This window comes from Brachionichthys hirsutus, chromosome 15 (genome assembly GCF_040956055.1).
Source record: "Brachionichthys hirsutus isolate HB-005 chromosome 15, CSIRO-AGI_Bhir_v1, whole genome shotgun sequence".
Taxonomy (NCBI): Eukaryota; Metazoa; Chordata; class Actinopteri; order Lophiiformes; family Brachionichthyidae; genus Brachionichthys; species Brachionichthys hirsutus.
The window spans coordinates 6151499-6169463 of NC_090911.1; the positions used below are offsets into that span (position 1 = coordinate 6151499).

At 38.9% G+C, this 17965-nt stretch overlaps 1 protein-coding gene across 1 annotated transcript; it reads right to left on the bottom strand.

Moving 5' to 3' along the window:
* Positions 1–1123: 1123 nt before the first annotated feature.
* LOC137904668 (coiled-coil domain-containing protein 178) lies at positions 1124–17228 on the bottom strand. The gene is made up of 20 exons (XM_068748872.1): positions 17171–17228; positions 14340–14455; positions 14186–14244; positions 14014–14087; positions 13490–13693; positions 13167–13387; positions 12091–12233; positions 11467–11620; positions 11276–11371; positions 10910–11046; positions 10627–10810; positions 10475–10537; positions 10018–10146; positions 9796–9909; positions 9445–9590; positions 9085–9244; positions 6580–6729; positions 3609–3743; positions 1319–1413; positions 1124–1178 (listed from the first exon to the last, which is right to left on the bottom strand). The coding sequence occupies exons 1-20, from the start codon at positions 17226–17228 to the stop codon at positions 1124–1126; spliced, it is 2493 nt and encodes an 830-aa protein (XP_068604973.1).
* Positions 17229–17965: the final 737 nt, after the last annotated feature.

Here is a 17965-nt window from a genome sequence, read left to right on the forward strand (position 1 = left end):
TCAAGTCTGCAGAAAAAACGGTTTTTTTATTGATTAAGTACTGCAAAAGCTTGATTATTATTATTATTATTATTTACTGAAATAACAGACATGATGACAATCCCCAGTTTGAGATGAAATGACTAGAACATATATCAGTTGTATGTTTCTTATGTTGTTGTGTTCACACTGCCCCCTTCTGTCCACACGAGCAGAAGAAGCATCAGGCATGACAAAACAACAACAACAACAACAGCAATTCTATCAACCAGATACAGAAGGACAAGGAGGGCAACACATATTTATAGGCATCCACCTAGAAAACTACAAAGAAAAGCAAAAGCATGTTTAATCCATCAAGGATTATGTGACCCTTATAATTTCTAATTAAAACGATAAGTAAGCAATGGCGAGATTTAGACAATTATTGATCTTGCAGGGACATTTTTTAGTTAACTTTTAAAGCCTGTATGGAAGAGACATTAATGTTCTGTACATTAGTGGGACACTGTTGAGACATTATGAAACAAAAATCAATTTTCCACAAGTAGTAAATGTGATTCAGTTAAGATTCCAAATTGAAAACAGTGTTTCCCCGGGGTTCCTTAGGAAGCCGGTGGATAGTGCACACACAACATCCTTTCGTGCACACTATTTACCCCTGGATTGCTTCAGGCTAATGTCTCAATAATTTTCCCTCCTTTCTCAGGTCCTTCCCACAAAGGACTTAACTAATGATCCATGGACAAAATGAAGCATTAAAATTTATTCATTAATCATTCATCTCCAGCTCATTGAAAATGCTAAACTTCCACAAAATTAAGATTGAATATTGAAAAGTGATTGAGGGAGACAGCTTTCGGAGAGCGGGGCGAGTGAAGGAGTCTGGACCGCGGTGACAAAAAAAAAACAGGGTGTGACAAAGAGACGGCGGTCTCCGCATGGGCATGGTCAAGGTGGTCGAGGTGAACGCGGCGCTAGTTAAGGTCACAAGGTTTCACTAGTTGTAATTAGATCTTGGAATCTGGAGAAGCGTAGAATTTCTGTCAACATTGCCTGTAATTATTCTCTTTTCCAATTAATGGTGACATAGATTAATTATCTGATGAGGCAAAGCCAATTGCAATCATTCACCCAGCTAAAATTAGATCAGTCCTGACAGCAGCATGAAAGTCACCTGTTTCATTGTTATGGATTTGCTGCAAGTAAAGGGTGTGTGTGTGTGGGGGGGGGGGGGGGGGTGCTAGGGTAAGTAAGTTGTCTGGTCCAGGTGAAAGTCCAATTATACCGCTATTTGAACCGAAGGCATCCAGTCCTTCCTTCCTGCTTCTGGACTGGCTTGTTGTTCACTACGGTGGCGTCGGTGCTCATAGAGTCGTCTGTCAAGGAGCTCAGGAAAGTTGAGATGAGCTGAATTTCTCCTGACAACCCCTCCTGTTTAAATTAGGGACAAAATGTAATAAATGGAAACACGCTAATTAGAGAAATGCTGTTGTCGAGAAGACAAAAGTACAAACTCCTTGTTCTGCACGCATCACACGCACAAAGCTGACGTCGGATCAGAAACGGCGAGAGTTAAGTTAATTTCGTTTTTCTTTTTCTTTTTTGTGGGGAAGGAGAACGAGCGGCTCCTGGTCAACCATGTCCAGGTTCAGTGCTCTTCTGTTTTAAAAACCTCAGCATCCAGTTTTTCTATTAAACTGTCTGGCACTGTCAACCAGCTTGGGAATCTGAACTGGCCCAGCCATGCAGAAATTCTCTGACTAACAATTATATCAGCAACAGGATCTTGGATTACTGTCCCCTGGGACTGGGGCAGTGGGCGTCTGCTCCAATCATTACTGGCCGTTCAACAAGGCTCTACGCTGCTCTCTGCTGTTGGCCATTGTCAATTATGCCATCCCTAGTGTAAACTTGCAGAACACAAAGCTGAACTGCCAGTTCTGGCAGGGGTGTAGCAGGATGACAGCCACCCCCCCCCCACCCCCCACCACCACCACCACTCCTCCCCCCCAGCCTTCCTTAACTCGAGCTACTTTTGAGCTAACTGAGATTCGTTATCTGAATCGAGGAAGACGTTTAGGCATGACTTCTCTAACCTGACCTCTCTTGTGTTCTGCTCACGGGGTTAAGTGGTTATGATGGATTAGAACAGGCCTCACTGGGATCCCTCCTGGTTTAAACTCTGGTTTTAACTGGTCAGTTACCGGCTGTCATACTGATCAGTGCTGCTGGTCTGTGAATCATATGTTGGATTTAGAACTATTGAAATACCATATGCATTACTGCAGTCTTCGCATTTAGATCATTGTGTAGCTTGTGAGATTATGCCTGCACCATAACCTTGTATTTTCTTTGGTCCTTTTTTCCATAAAGGTTTTTCTACATTAGACCCAGAGCTGGGCTGTTCATGAGGAGCCAGTGAATGCCGGCTGCTCTGACGAACCCTGTGCTGGGCTGTGACGGGTGACGGTGTGGTGCGCTTGAATACACCGGCTCTTTTGTCCTTCACACTCTGCAGCTCTCTGATAGCTCCTCCCCCAACTGTGCCATACTCCTCCCTAGCTGCCTTGAGCTGCGATCTGCTGGGGCCTTTTGAGGCTGGGCCGGGGAGACACGGCTGCTCCCTGTAATGTCTGAACCAGACCCATCAAAAAACATGTCAGCAGTGGGAGGGGGAGGAGGAGGAGGAGGAACGGAGAAAGAAACCACTTAATAGTGTTTTTAATAAGCACTCCTCTGAAAGACCTCTAATCAAATCTGATCGTATTTTGCCTCCAGCATAGCTGATGAAGAGGAATTTAATATTTTTTATTTACAGATTGCTACTAACAAACATGAACAGTCAGGAGTTTGAGATGCCCTCCTGTTCAGAGTTCAGATACATCATTTAAAATGGTGAAAGGGTGTCTGGGTAGTATGATCGCATTCCACCTGGCTCTGCGGTAATGCTGGACAGGACATTTCAGAAAGATTCATCACTGTCTTGCTGCCCGCTTTGCCCTCATTTCACATCGCAGCACAGATTAGACACCGATTATCCTCTAAATGAAGCTCCTTACTCTCCAACCTTGCGGAATCTGCCGCTACTCTTCCTTGAGAAAGAAGGAGGGTTATTCTATTCCCGAAGAAGAGGCTGCAACACAGATACCTTCCATGTTGTTAATTCAGAACCCATTCTGATGGCTATAAAAGCCACAAATGCCCCTGCTAATGGGGCACGAGAACAAATAATGCGATGTGACCAAGCACAATGTGTTGGGTATATAGAGTTATCTCGCCTCACACACAGAGTCACTGCATAGGTACTCTAGCAGACGCATCATCCATCACATCAGGCTGTGATCTGATGAGTGGATGTATAGAGTGTGTAATGTGGCGTTTTTAACTCCACCATTGCAGCAAGGCACAAAGCTTTGGTGAATGTTCGCCCGGCTGCCCTTGCCTGGTAAAGAAGACACAAGGCGACTGACTAGCAGGACGAGGCTCAAACAATGCTGAGCATAACAGAGAGTCACTGTAGTATGAGTAGAATGCCTGCAGTCGAATAAAGGGATTTACCATTTTAATGGATGCTGACAGTTTGTGAAGTTTTCCGGCCTAGTTTTACATGTACAATGTGCAAATACCTGGGCTGTTTTTATTTTCTGGTTGGTCTCTCGAGAAAGAGCCTGGCACCAGTCCAGTTCACCCTGGCTACAGAGGCTGCGTTGTTTGAAGTATTTCACCAACGCTTTGTGCATCCTCTTCTGCAACAAAGAGAGCTAGGAGAAGAGAAGGCAGAGAAAAGGAATTGGTAAGGCAGGAGAGGAAATTAATGGCAGTGTTCAAGAAGAATGATGGAGGGGAATAGAGAAAGCAGTCAATAGCCCATTCTGCAGTACACGGGCCTGACAGGAATTTCACAGTCTCTTGGTTTCTCTGCCCACTCGTGTGCACTCATCAGAAACCAGTCACATCTGGCTGCCAGGATGGGGGGTTAATTTTCTCTAAATGCTTCAGCAGTTTTGTTCTAGCCGAGGCAAACTCTGTGACTGCAAAGCTGATGAGTAAAATATTTCTACTTCACCCAGTTTAACTTTATACCAATCCCCTCAAGACATATTTTACACATACACACAGAGCCATGAACCCCCCACTGAAACCAGAAATTATTCCGAGTCTCTCGGAAAGACATGCTGCTTGCTTTATTATTTGAACACAGTTTCAAGCAAAGAGGTTTAAACTCTGATAGATGCCACTGCTCCCCCCCCCCCCCCCCTCCATCTCTCTACTCTTCCTACAAAGCTTATCATTGCTTGGCAATGTGTTCCCCAGTGCATTGAAAACTAAAGCGAATTAGCTCAGTCATCAGCTCCTGAAGGAAAAGACAATAACGAGAATGCTCTTTATGGTGGAGCGTGTTAAAACCCAAGAGCCAAAAGTCTTCACATAAACGAACCAATGCAACATGTAGAATGGGATCAATAGGATTATGAGGCGAGGCACACACAAGCCAATTGAGATCAGGTTCTAATTAATCTTTAATTTTTGCTGATTTCAACTTATATTTGTGCATCTTTGCATGAATTATTAATCCTATTCAAACATGTTTTGCATTATTAAAGCCTTTGCTTAAATGTCATAAGGACTAGATGAAGTAATTGTAGAATTGTTAATTGATTTCAATTAAATTGATCATTCTATTAAAATGATCCCAATGACAAGCACAATCATATGAATGCTGCAATCTGTATACTCATGTAGAAATAAGATATCTTATATCTTATATCATATCTAGTCTGTTAAGTATGCTGAGTTTGGAAAAACCTTCAAATGAGCACATGTCTGTGACTCAGGATTTTCAAATTCTGCTTGTAAAAAATATTTATGGATGATGGTTATTGGATATAAATAATCATACAGTGCAATAAATAATTTAGTGATATCAGTGAAACTTGAGCTCTTTGCTTACATAATAGCAATATTACATCATAACAGAAAATGCCTGAACTGCACTGAACACTCAGCACTTATATAAAGCAAAATGTGCTCTATGAGTGCTGCACTATTTTTACTGCTGCATGAATGCTAGTTAGCATTGGTGTGTATGTAACATTCTGTTCTGAGCTAATGCAACCATTTTACACTATGATGTGCAGTTTAATCAACAGAGCATGTTATGACATAAACATTATATTTTTAATAATAATCGAAGATGAGTGCAGAGTTTAAAAGCTTTCACGTTAGGACTATAGTCTACTCTACATTGTTAATTTATACTTTAAGGTTTATTTAAATTATATGGTAAAAGTCACAATTACAAACCAACCTCCAATCATTAAAAATGTATTAATGTGTTAACCGCTTTAAAACTGTTAACTTGAACTGCATATCAGGGATGCTTCCTATCAGGACTATAATTTCTATATGAGTACATTTACAAAGAGATGGTTTTCCTTGTGTCCCTTTGTTGAATATAATAAAAGAGATTCTGGGCTCTCCAAACACAATGGGTGTGAATCATCACACACACACACACACACTCATGGTTCAATGTCCTGATCTCACAGATGATTCTGCAATGATAATCTATTTACCTTATAGCCTCCAGTTACTAACAAATCAATAAAATGCACTAGGTGTACTAACTGGGACATAAAATACAAACATTACAAGGATGATTATAATTTTAAAGTAGGAAAGGGAAGCGTTTAGATTTTCTATTTAAATCAGATGTAATTGGCCTGCATCTTCATTTCCGACACTTTTTTTATTATTATAATCTTGTTGTAAAAATAAATACATTCAGACAGGAAACACTAGCTGAGATGCTGCCGTTTTATGCTTGAAACAAACAAAAGTGAAGGCTGAATCTGGAGTAAAGGAAAATCAGGCTTTGATCATGAGCGTGGAAAATCCTGTCCACAGGATTTTATTTTTGCATGCATTTTTCACTTGATAACATTCATGCAGTCAGATGAGGAATTGCTCAAGTAAAGGTATTAGTCATTCTTGGAACAAATAATATGTATTTTTCATTTCATTTTCTTTTCCCTAGTACTATGGCTGCTATGCGTAATTCTATTCCAATTAAATAGTGTCAAAAACTATAAAGATTAAAGAGCAGAATACTGCTGTGCTGTCGTTCTCATTTTGTCAAGACCTCTGCACCTCGTTGTGTGAACTTTACGTGTCCTTGCTTTTGATCTCTAAACAGGGATTTGTGTGAGTTGTGGTGATCAGGGGCAAATTTGTAAGACCGACATAATTAAACATTTGACCACCTTGTACCAACTACAATCAAGAAAATGGGGCGCTGAAGTATTTACATGTACCATCAACCTCTCTTTTTACTCCCCTTGGTGGCAAAATTACATAGTGATCATTACATTGTGTCACATCCATCATCCTCCCCCACTCAAGTTATCTTGTCATTATTGCATTGCTGCAGTAACCTCCAGACAGGTTACTAAAATAAAACACTTTTAAAATTCCTGCCCATGTGAAGAAGAGCGATCAAGTGCAGAGAGGAATGGCATGAATATAAGATAATAACATAAATCATTATACATTATATAGAGCAGGTGAGAGGTATAAATACATAAATACAAGTCATACCTTTGTGTAGTAAAGGAGATGTTTGTGTGTGTGAATTTTCTCAGTCAGTGAAGACACCGCCTCCTTCTTGGCCTCCATCAGGATCTTCTGGAGAGCTTCGTACCTGCTTGCCAGTTGTTTGTTTTCCATCAGTGCAAATTTTAATGCCTCCTACATGTATTGAGGAGAAAAAAAGGTTATATATAAGAGACAAATGAAAGCTATGTGTCACCCACATCTGGAGTGATCTGATCTTTTGATTCTGAGTAATTCCAATTACATGAAAATATTCAGTACTGATTCAAGAACGGTTTATCTTCTCCTAAAAAAAAAAGATCTTGCCATGTTGCTCTCACTAAATCCATTTTAATTGAGTTAACAGGAGGGCAGTATGACTGATTAGTGTTTCTGTGAGACTAAATAAATGTAACTAATATAAAAAAGAATGGCATTTAAAAAGGGGATAGGGTTAGTCAGTTTGTGACATAATGGCCAATAACAAGTACAGTATAACTAATTAATTGGGTCAAAAACTGTCCATGAATCTATCTGGTATTCCTGATTTCTGCATCTGAAAAAGGTCAACAATATACTAAACTATACAAGGACTGGAACCTCTCCCACCTAAATGGGAATTCAAAAATTAGGGCCAGTACTAAAATGTTTTATAGTATGTTACATTGGCAGAAGAACAACTGCTGCGGTTGCATTAAGCTGTGAGATGTAAAATGCAGTGAATGATCACAGAGATCAGTGTACAGAAGGAAAAAAGAATGTATGCTGAGAAGGAAAAGAGAGTCAAACAGAATACTCTACATAATTTACAGTCAAAATACGCCGAGCGTATACAGTACAAAGTACAAAATGTGCTCTCTGTATTGGTGATCTTCATTAATATATAAAATACAGACATATAATTTGCATTTTTCTGGGAAATCAAACACAAAAATCGCAGACTGTGTCTCTGCATGTCCTCTGCTCTTTTGAACAATGTTTCCAAAATATTGAGTATGAGGCTCGTGACTGTCTCAAGTCTACCTGCAGACATAATGAAGTGTGTCTGCAGTAAAACAGAACAGCACTAAAGTGATGCGTTTAACCCAGCAGAAAGAGGGGCTGTAAACATGACAAATGCCTGCTATTGATTTCAGGTTTAATTACTCCATGCAGCACTGACAAAGCCCATCTGACGCTGTTGTGAAGTGTAACTGGAACAAATTACGCTTCAATGACCATGCAAAACTGATAGCGTAGGCAGTTTGGATTGTTTACTTTGTTTTCGCCAAATGCCAAGCCTTGATCGAATCAAAGTATAGGTAGAAGTACGACAGACGTCCGTGTGTGTAGGGGTTCAATTGAGAGGAGGCGAGATAAACTGTTGCACCTGAATGTACCCCTGCCATGCAAACACATACTAATTACCATCCAATTACTAGTTATGCTGTCTAGTTTCTCATTTAAAGAGGCGCTGCAGCCTTCATGAGTTAAAGGAATATAGTATTTAGTCAGAATTTTTAGAAGAAATCTTCTTTTTGAGTATTTGAAAAAGCCTAACCATCCTGCTTCATGCACTCGGATTTCTGAATGCACACTCTTTTTATTATGTTATGCTAATACAGATATTGCATGAGCTATATATTGGTTTCAATGATTAAAGTAACTATTTTTCTTGGAAGTTCAGGCTCTCCAAGATCTTTTTATTTGGCGAGAATCGAGTATTGTTGTTATATCATCTTATTTCGTCAAGTGAAGAGACTAAACCCTTTTTTGCATGGGTAACTTTTATCTGGCTAATGGGAGTTGTGTCAATGAGGAAGACTTCTAATTCTTAAATTGTCTCACGCCAACAACTTCTTTAAAGTTGCTGCACTTGGATGCATGGCAGCTTAAGCTCCATTGCCTTTTCTTGTTTTGAACTAATGCATTCTTGATCACCGTTTAATGAAACTATATACCACATGGCGATTTCACATTAGATAAGCCATGTGAAACCCCCATCAGCGAAGAGGCTCTGGCTGGGGCTGATAATCCTGCAGATGAAAACCTTACAATGAATAGAGGTTTCTCGTACAAAGGAGAGTTCAAATGAATGCCATTCTGTGTTCAGTATACGAACGTTTTCACAAGAGCCTGTTTAGACATTAATACGAAAAAATCCAGATTATATGCTGATTTGACATTGTGAACTATACATTGTGAGTTAACACTAAACTAGCTATTGAGAACACCTGCCTACAGGTAGCTAAATAGGCTCTGCATCACACCACGACACGCATCATCAAATTTGTCCAGACAAAAGACTATAACTAGAGAGAGTTTTCATTTGTGGGGAAAAAAGACACTTAAACAAGATGGACCTTTCTTTTCTCTGCATCATAAGGGATGTATTGTGACAAGTAATGTGCTGACACTAATCCACAAACAAATAAACAATGAGATGTTTTTAACTGTTTGTCTCTGATTGCACAGTATTTGACACATGAGAAATCATGTATTTGCAGAGAGTTATGGTGAACATTTCGTTACCTCTGTGTCTTCCAGTTCTTTTTTTCTTGCTATAACATGAGCAGTGTGTGTCTGCATGGATCGCTGTGTTTGTCGGTGGCAGTTATTAATATCAGACTGCAAGGTGCTCATTATGAGAGCAGCTGATTGGGTTTTGAACTGTGCCACATCAAAAACACTTCTGGAGAGGAAAATGAAACGCAAAAAATTATAAACCTTATCTATCTATCTATCTATACATTCATACGTGCACACAAATAGATAGAGTTCAAATAAACTGGATAATTAAAGAAATACCACTGTACAGGAACGTTTTGTCATTATTCGTTAAAAAATAAAATAAAATAAAAATATAACGAGCAGTGCATGTAACTAACTCACTGAAGTTGGGCTATGGCCTCTGGCATGCTTTCTGCTAGTCTTTCCATTTGATCTGAGGCAGCTCTGTATTCCTCACTCTTTTTTTTAAGGTCCCTGATTTTGCCCACGGTGTCATCATTCCTCTTTATAGTGGCAGTGTGTAAATTCTGAAAATAAACAGTAGCATTAATGTTACTTGTTCTGTTTTCAAAGTGCTTAAAGCAAGAGATTAGTTTGTTCAAGAAAAGAAAGATGACACGATAAATAGCTGAGACCAGCTTTATGCCCAATGAGCTTTGCAGAGGAAACCTGAGACTGTTCTAATACTGAAGAAGGATTGCTTTATGCAACCCTTAGCTCTTATTTTCTTACCTGAGCAGCTTTCAGGTAGTCACATTTGAGTTTTTGCTCTTTATTGAGGTTGACTAATGTGTTCCTGTGTTCACACTGCATCTTCTCCAAATGTTCCATTAATTCCTTGATTTTCTGTACAAACCAACATTGATCACAAAAGCAGTTGTCTTTATCTCTGAATGCACTTTTGTTTTTAACAACCGGCTTTTTTAAATTATCACAATTAAGATTTGTCAGTACCTTAACTTTTATCTCCAGAGCCTTTGTTGCTGAGGATGCGTGCTCAAATTCTTTCTGAAGCTTTCGGTTAGCTAGCTCTGAGCTCCTTCGCTGTCGATGCACTTCTTCATTTATATTTTCACACTGATCCTGATGCACAAGAAACCACAAGGCAGAATGTTGTTAACTTACAGTCTTACAGTAAAGCATGTGCAGGGAAGGAAAATAGAAATACCGGTAGTCAGTGTGCAACATTTTGCAAATGAAACATTCAGACATTTAAAATGACCTTTATGTAATGTATAATGATCAGTTTTAGGACTGAGCTTTGTGAAGCTTCTTCGTGGTTCTCTCCACACAGATATACCATTAGTCCGCGCCACATAAATTAAAAAGTCTGCAAAATGTTAGAGATGTAGATTTTAATAATAATGAATACATGAAACTGTATTACCACTGATTTAGATGTAAACTTTACCTTCAGAAGCTCCAGGGCATTCACCTGACCTGTTAGATCTTCCCTCAGTTTCTCTATCTTTGCCTGTTGGACACAGACAGAGCACCGAAAAACATTTAGGATAGCTTCACCCATACAGCATTCATGGAACATGCACATTTGCTGTCACTGACCCTGGCCCTCTGTTCTTCAGTGAAGGTGAGTCGAGCCTGCTCTTCCAGGTTAGTTTTGACAGCACTGTGTTGGGCCACACATTGGGTCACTTCCTTCTTGGCCTTTTCCACCTGCTCATCATTGTCACTGATTTTTTGGAGCATCTGCTTCTTTTCCTCACGCATTTGTTTCACCGCTTTCTCACTAAGATAAATCACGCAGAAAAGGAAGCATAAACATACCATTGTATGTCCCGCTGAATATAGTCCCAAATATGAGATGCTGAATGTTTCTCAAATGTACCTCTGTAATATTTTTATTTTATAATCTTCTATGATTTGCTCGTACTCAATATTTTCTTGATGAAAAGCTGCAAAAACATTGCGTTTCGAGTTGAGCTGCTCTTCTACGCAGGAAACCTCTGCTTTTCCAGTGAGTCTCTGCAGAAAAGGTAAAATACAGCATGCAACTCAAAGGGTGCACTTATCCAAAACAACTCAGAGCACCATGAATTCAGACATTAGCATGCATACGGTAGCCCCAGTGAGAGTCCAATCGTAGCCTGGCAGTTATGTGCCATGCTCCACCCAGTGAATGAGCACGATGCACACAAGTGGCCAAAGCAGCGGCAATAATAAAAAGGCTTTTAACACTCCTTGAAATACTTACAGTTTTCTCAATATCTTCTTGCAGTGCAATTACTTTTTTTTTTAATTTCTTATTCCGTTGTATTTCATTCCCCATTTGGAGTTTCAAATGCAAAATCTGTTAAAGAAAAATATTAAAACATTAATTTGAGTACGTTTGTTATTTTCAAAAGCCACCCTTCTTTTTAAACTTTGTAATTCAAAATCGGTTACCCCGTTTACTTCAGTTTTCTGAAGTTCCTGAATTTCAGGGACACGCTGTCTAATAGCTGCACACTTTGCTTCTGCAAGGGCGACCTTCTTTTCGGTAGCCTTTATTTCAGCACAAAGACCTTCCTCCTGAATCTTCAGTTGGTTTAAATCATCCCTGAAGAGGAAAAACAGCTTCGCATTATTGTTTTTTTTTTAAAGTGATAGTGCTGGGGATTGTCACACAGTGCAGTCACAACATTGTATGTTATCACATGGACCCACAATGCTCTCTGTAGAGCAAGAAACCCATCTACAACTCTGTGTGTAAATTATATGGAATATGCAGCCCTTACTGTAATAAAGAGAGGTAAAAAAAAAAAATAGTTCTTGGCTTTGTCATTACCAAAGACAAAATGTAAAACTTTACAATCGGCCCTGTTCAAATCAGTTCCAGCATCTGTTTGTGGCAGGTTAGATGGTAGTGATTACAGTAAAGCAAGGCTTAAGTGGTGAACACCTAAAGACCGGCAGTGGAGAAAATGATTGGAACATAATTTTTTAAAGATTGTTTAATTACTTTGTTCTTTTTTACATAAATTATGCAAAACATGTTTGTTGTTCACACAAAGTAGGACAGATACTCACAACCTGTTAGCCAGCTGATTCCTTGTCACCATCAGTTCATGCTCCAGTGATTTCTTTTCATTGTTGGAGTCCAGCTCCATCTTTTTCAACTCATCCTGAACCATGGCGAGATCACTTTGTGTTTGTGAGTATATTAAATCAGCCTGTAAAAGATTGGAGCAGTTACAGTAAGACCGTTAAATCCCCTGGATATTGTTAGAGAGCAATTTTATAAAGGCATTGATAGTAAAACAATATATTAAGCTGTTAATCCATTTTCCTATAGATTGATATTCCCATACCTACAGGGAGATGCTTCCATGTAGGTAATGGCTAATGTTAGAAAATCTAGAAACCTCATGATGACTGTTTATTTCAGACTGACTGTTGATTAGCAGGGTTACACAAAACTTACAACAAATATGATTTAAAAAATATTGAATATTATGGTCAATTCGGTATTTAATATGATAGTGTTAAACCTGCCTTGGTGCAAACAGAACCCATCAATTTACCATCTACAAGATGTAGCCTAACTTGTACTAAAGAAATGAATGCATGAAGAGAAACAAAAAGTCAGAGAATTCTGAAACTTATTAGGATTCTTCCTCTGGGGACCAAAAATGCCTGAACTAAATTTCATGGCAATCCAGTCAGTTGTTAAAATGGAATGATTTTCCTCTAGAGCAAAATGTTGGATGAACACCGGACCATTAGACCAACAGACACTTGCAATCCCTAAAGCCATATTAATTGTGGATTAAAAATGGAGTTAGAAAATAAAGAGTGTCAGAGCGAGATAGAGCAAGCGTGAGACCAAGAAACTAACGAGAAAATAAGAATGTAACCTTATTTGGTGTCTATTTAATTGTGCTTAATTGCTAATGTATAAAATGTACCTGAGTGTGCTTTCTTATATTGAAAGTAAATGGTTCAGGATTAATATGCAGATAAAATGTAGAAATTAGAGAAATTACTAAGGACATGTAAACATTTCAGAAAAAAGGTTGTGTCAACTGTACTATGCTTATAGCAAACGCGACCTGTTAGCTGGTTAATCTAATAAAAATACACAAATAAATCAAATGAGAGTCTACCTCAGCCTGTGCAGCATTGATTTGCGTCGTGACGTCTCTCAGCAAGTTGAGGTTTTCTCTCACAATGGGAATTTGTTTTTTGGCAAAGCTGACGTCTTCATGTAAGCGCTGGTTAAGCGTCTCAGTGTGAGACAACTGCTCCTGGGCCTGGTCAAGTTTCTCTCTTTCCTGTTTCAGCCGCCCTTTCAGTTCAGTGAGAGCTCTAATGCTGGCCTCATGCTCTAGAAAAACATTCATCAAACATTATGATGTTTCATTTGACTTTTCAAGATGTATCATAGAAGACAGAAGAAATAATAATAACTAGCGTCTCGGTCACTGACCCTTCTGGACAACAACAGAGTGCTCTTGTTGCTTCCACTGTGAAATGCTGTCAACTCTGTTCTCCAGAAATCTTTTTCTCCTCCTCTCTTTATGGAGAGCTTCCCCGGCATGCTGCCGATCAGCCTCCAGCCGCTCAATCAGATACACAACCTCTCCCAGGACCTCATCTATTTTCTTCAGTAGTGGCGATAATGGACAACTTTCTAGAGGGTTAAAAACTTTACAAGATTGACACGCTCGGCTGCACTGAAAGAGTATTTTCAAAGCAATACACAAAAGCAAAACGTACAGAAAAACATACACTTAATCCAATTTAAGGAGAGGTGGACACTAAATAGCATCTAATTATTATTATTATAATGTAGTCTTGGAATAAAGGATCTAATTCTAAAGCTTCTCCATGTACAAGCTGAACCTTTGTATTCATTCTCTCATATGTGTTTGCATTTGTGAGTGTTTTCCTTTACATAGTGTGATAAAAGATAAAATATCTGAGATATGACTGGATTTTTTTGATGTTCACCTCTTGCACTAATTGCGATGCCTTTGATGGACAACTCTGAAACAAGTTCATTAGCAGAGTCTCTGGAGGGAAATCTGTTAAAAAGGAGTTACATTTTCACGTCATATCTTTTTGCTCTACTGTATGTAATAAAAACCAGTAAAAAAAAATAAAAGATAGCAGAGGACTTCACCTTAATGTTTTGTTGTCCTGGTGTTTGTCCTGGTCCTGTTTTTTCTGGTATTTTCCAGTCTGAAATAAGACAAAAGGAGAAAAAAACACTCTGAAATTGGTTTTTAATATTTTCTGACAATCTTTCGCAGATTTGATGACATTTTGCAGGTTACCTGTTCATACCAGTTTTCTACTGTCGCCTTCAGCTCTTGGATGTGGTAAATGGCTTTGTTGACGCATGGTAAGGGACTGTTGAGCAGAATGCAAGTGCGACGTCTACCGGAGCAGACTTCAAGTTCGCCGTGTTCATGATCTTGAAACACAACAAAATGAAGTTCTGTGTATCCAACTTAATTTTAGGTTTATGAAAACAAATAACTGATATCAGAGAAGTAACGGAAAGCCACTTCCACCTACTAGTCATGGACTGATCTGAGTTTTTTTGATACCTGTTCAAAATGATGATTGACAAGCATAAAGCAACCAAACCTGACCGAACCTGTAAACCAGTTTTATTAATTATCAGTAGAATTATCAGGACGAGGACTGAGCTGAGAGTGAGCGCTGCAGGACTCTGCCAAATGTTGATCCTGTTGCTCCTCTCCTTCTCCCGAGTCACACTAGTAGGGAGAGCTAAGGAAAGAAAACAAACTAATTGTCCAAATGCGGTTGCAAAAAAATTAACCTTTCAATATTTTTTCTAAGCTGACCCTAACCCACCCAACCAACAGGCTATGGGTCGCCCTGCATCATTACTAGTGATAGCTTTCCTTTTATGTAACAGCACAAAGACCCTTGAGCATGATGAGCCAAGCCTAAATGAGAAAAAAACTAAGAAAAGAAAGGTTGTTGGAACAAACACTCAGCCATTTTCATTAACTTTATTTTGAAAAGTAATTAGATAAATGCATTTGGCTGTGAAAGATGTTCTGTGTGGTCCTTACGTTCTCCAGATTCTAGTTGCATAGATATTGCAATAAACTGGGATCATCAGTAAGAGGGAAGAATCAACTCATTTTTATATCTCTCAATGAAAGTAAGGGCAAAATCCTTAGTGGTAAAAGGACGCCATCTGGCTGACAAAAAGGTTACATAACACCGGTGATTCAGGAATAAAAAAATGCCAGCCATAATTCAGCAGATAAATATTTATAGCCAGAGAGTATATCGCTGTGAATCGCATTGTGTACAGTAGGATATTAAAGAAGTACATTATATTCAGAATATCAACTCTCTGTATCAGTATCGTAAACTGCAGTGTAATATAAGGTTGTTGTTTTTCTTTAATCGCTGTGAAGCCCATAATATATATTGCTTTTTCTATTTTCACTTTGAAGATCCAACATCACCAAACTGTTCAGACTACACGTTGTTAGTACGATTATTATTATCATGACTATTATCATGCTCCCGTCTCTGGCAGCTGAGGCTTCAGCGGGCGCTGGGAGAGCTCTCTCTGGATGCATCCTCGGTGGGAAGAAAGTTACGATCAACTTCCTCCCAATAATCACTATACCCTCAAAAACCGGCGGCGATGCTGAATAAACAGCCCCCCAAACGACATTAGGTTCTCATGTTTTAGAAAAACTAACAATTATCCTCTAGAATGAAAAGTCCTGCTGAACTGATGCTGATGTTCCCTAACCTGTATCGCTGCTGGAGGACGGGTTGCAAAGCGCTCGACTGTATTAGTGCTTTAACTTATCTTCATTATTATTACCATCGTTACCGGCACGACCATTAATATTATCATTATTACTCTGACTGGTTTGGCTTGTTCTTGTTCTGTTTATAATCTATCCCAGTTCCATCCACCTAATAGGTTGGTTACCACAGAAACAAGCACAAAGCCTACAACAAAATTTCTGGTAAACTCTTTCTTCTTTTTATCGATTATTGCAAGATAATTTTATTTCTGCTTAAACTAATTGACTTATTTTCTTTAACTTTACAGTAACCTTCTGTGCAGCCTTATTTACGAGGCACGACTTGACTGCTGGGCCTCGGAGGAACGCATTCTACTGAGTACTTTCTACTTAATTGAGGTAAATTGTTACAAGACCCCTTAATTACAGTTATCTGTCCTCTGTGTGCAAACCGACGGGTAAATAATCCACTAGTGGAGATAAAAACTACTCTTTCAAGGACCTACAGCCAGACAGGTACTTTAACATGAAAGTACTAATAGCACTCCTTAATTACCGTACTATGATACTGAAGTATTATCCGTTGTGCCTATCTGTATTGTTTTTTGACCTGTATTGCACCGCGCAGAGCCCATTTAATTCAATTGCATCACTGTGTGTAATGACAATAAAGTGATATTCTATTCTATTCTATTCTATTCTGTTGTGTTCTGTTCTGTTCATTCCACTTGGAGAATACAAACATTTTGAGGGCAGATTATAATAGAAGAGTAATTTCATTCAATACAGAAATGAGTATTTGTGTAAACTCGCTAATGGTACAGGCAAAGACAAAACAACGCCAATATGACTAGAGAACTTTTCCCATCAGAGATGACAGTTATCTCACCATGATGCTGCATTGATTAAGAGAATGGGCTGAGACTGAGCTGACTCAGACCAACGCAAGAACAGACGAGGACAAACGGAGGGGACACCCAAAACGAAGGCCATCTGTAGCCGAGTTGTTCAAATGAATAACACAAGAGTGACAAAACAATCAAAATGCCATCTGGATGATATCCACCGATGACAGGGTGTATGTAAACAGACTGATGTGTTGCACCACTGCCTTCTACGCGCACCAATTATATCAAAGTTAATTAGCATTCATTTCTCTTCATTTTTATTGATAATCTTAAATTATGAAAAATGAAAAGCAGTCCAGATGGAGCACTAACTGGACAAAAGCTTACACCCGGGCCAGTTATAATATGTGGTCTTCACACATCATGCAGCACCTTTCAGACCAGAAGGGCACGATATGCAGTATTTTTCTCTGTCGACATTTTGCAGTGTGGTACTATTAGTCTTCTCACCTTGTTCAGTCGGTTGTTCTTCCCTTGATGGGAATCTGAGCGGCTCGACGTCTGGCATTGAACTTTGTGTGATCAGCACAAATTTAGCATTCAAGTAGATGATGAAGTTCATCAACCTGAAATCCAAAGAACAAATGAAATACAACTGGAAATAATAATGCACATCTTAAGTTGCACATAAGATTTATTATCAGCTCAAACTTTCAAGGACATTTTAAATTTAAGTTGCAACTGATACCTTCATCTCCCGCAGTCGCTCCTTTGGGTAAAGTTAAATACACGACAGCGTATTAACGCAGCTCATCATAAATTAATGCGCACTGGGGGGTCGTTGTCATGGCAGGAAAAGTGAAAGCGAGAAATGACTGGCTATCGCCTTACTTCTATAAACATATCTTTTAGCTGTTTTTAAGTAATTAATTGCTATTCTGCGTGAAAACGCTGCTGCTGTGTTTTCTCCATAGGAATAAACTAAAGTCGGTGTCAATATCGTGCACTGGTTGCTCAGCAACGAGGGGCTGCGCTAGTGAATGGTGAGGTATGTTTGAGAACAGCAATGACGTCATGGGTTTTTATTGAAGCGACACTTACAGTACAGTACAATAGAATCCGAGAGGGCACCGAATTAATGTAGAACTGATGCCACATATATGCAAAATGAAACAATTATTAATGAAAAAATTACTGTAATGGATTATATTAATTTATATTCATGAATAATATTTTTAAATATATTTATATAACTTTATTCGACTATTTTGTTTTACAGTTCTTACTGGTACAAGGTGACATTAT

Excerpts from the sequence above, each read along its gene's own strand:
- LOC137904668 (XM_068748872.1), bottom strand. The coding sequence starts at position 17,228 with ATGCCAGACGTCGAGCCGCTCAGATTCCCATCAAGGGAAGAACAACCG. Across the intron at positions 10,147-10,474 it reads ATGCCCTGGAGCTTCTGAAG|GATCAGTGTGAAAATATAAA; the intron begins GTAAAGTTTACA and ends CTTGTGCATCAG. Across the intron at positions 1,179-1,318 it reads GCCACCGTAGTGAACAACAA|CAAATCCATAACAATGAAAC; the intron begins GCCAGTCCAGAA and ends CTTTACTTGCAG.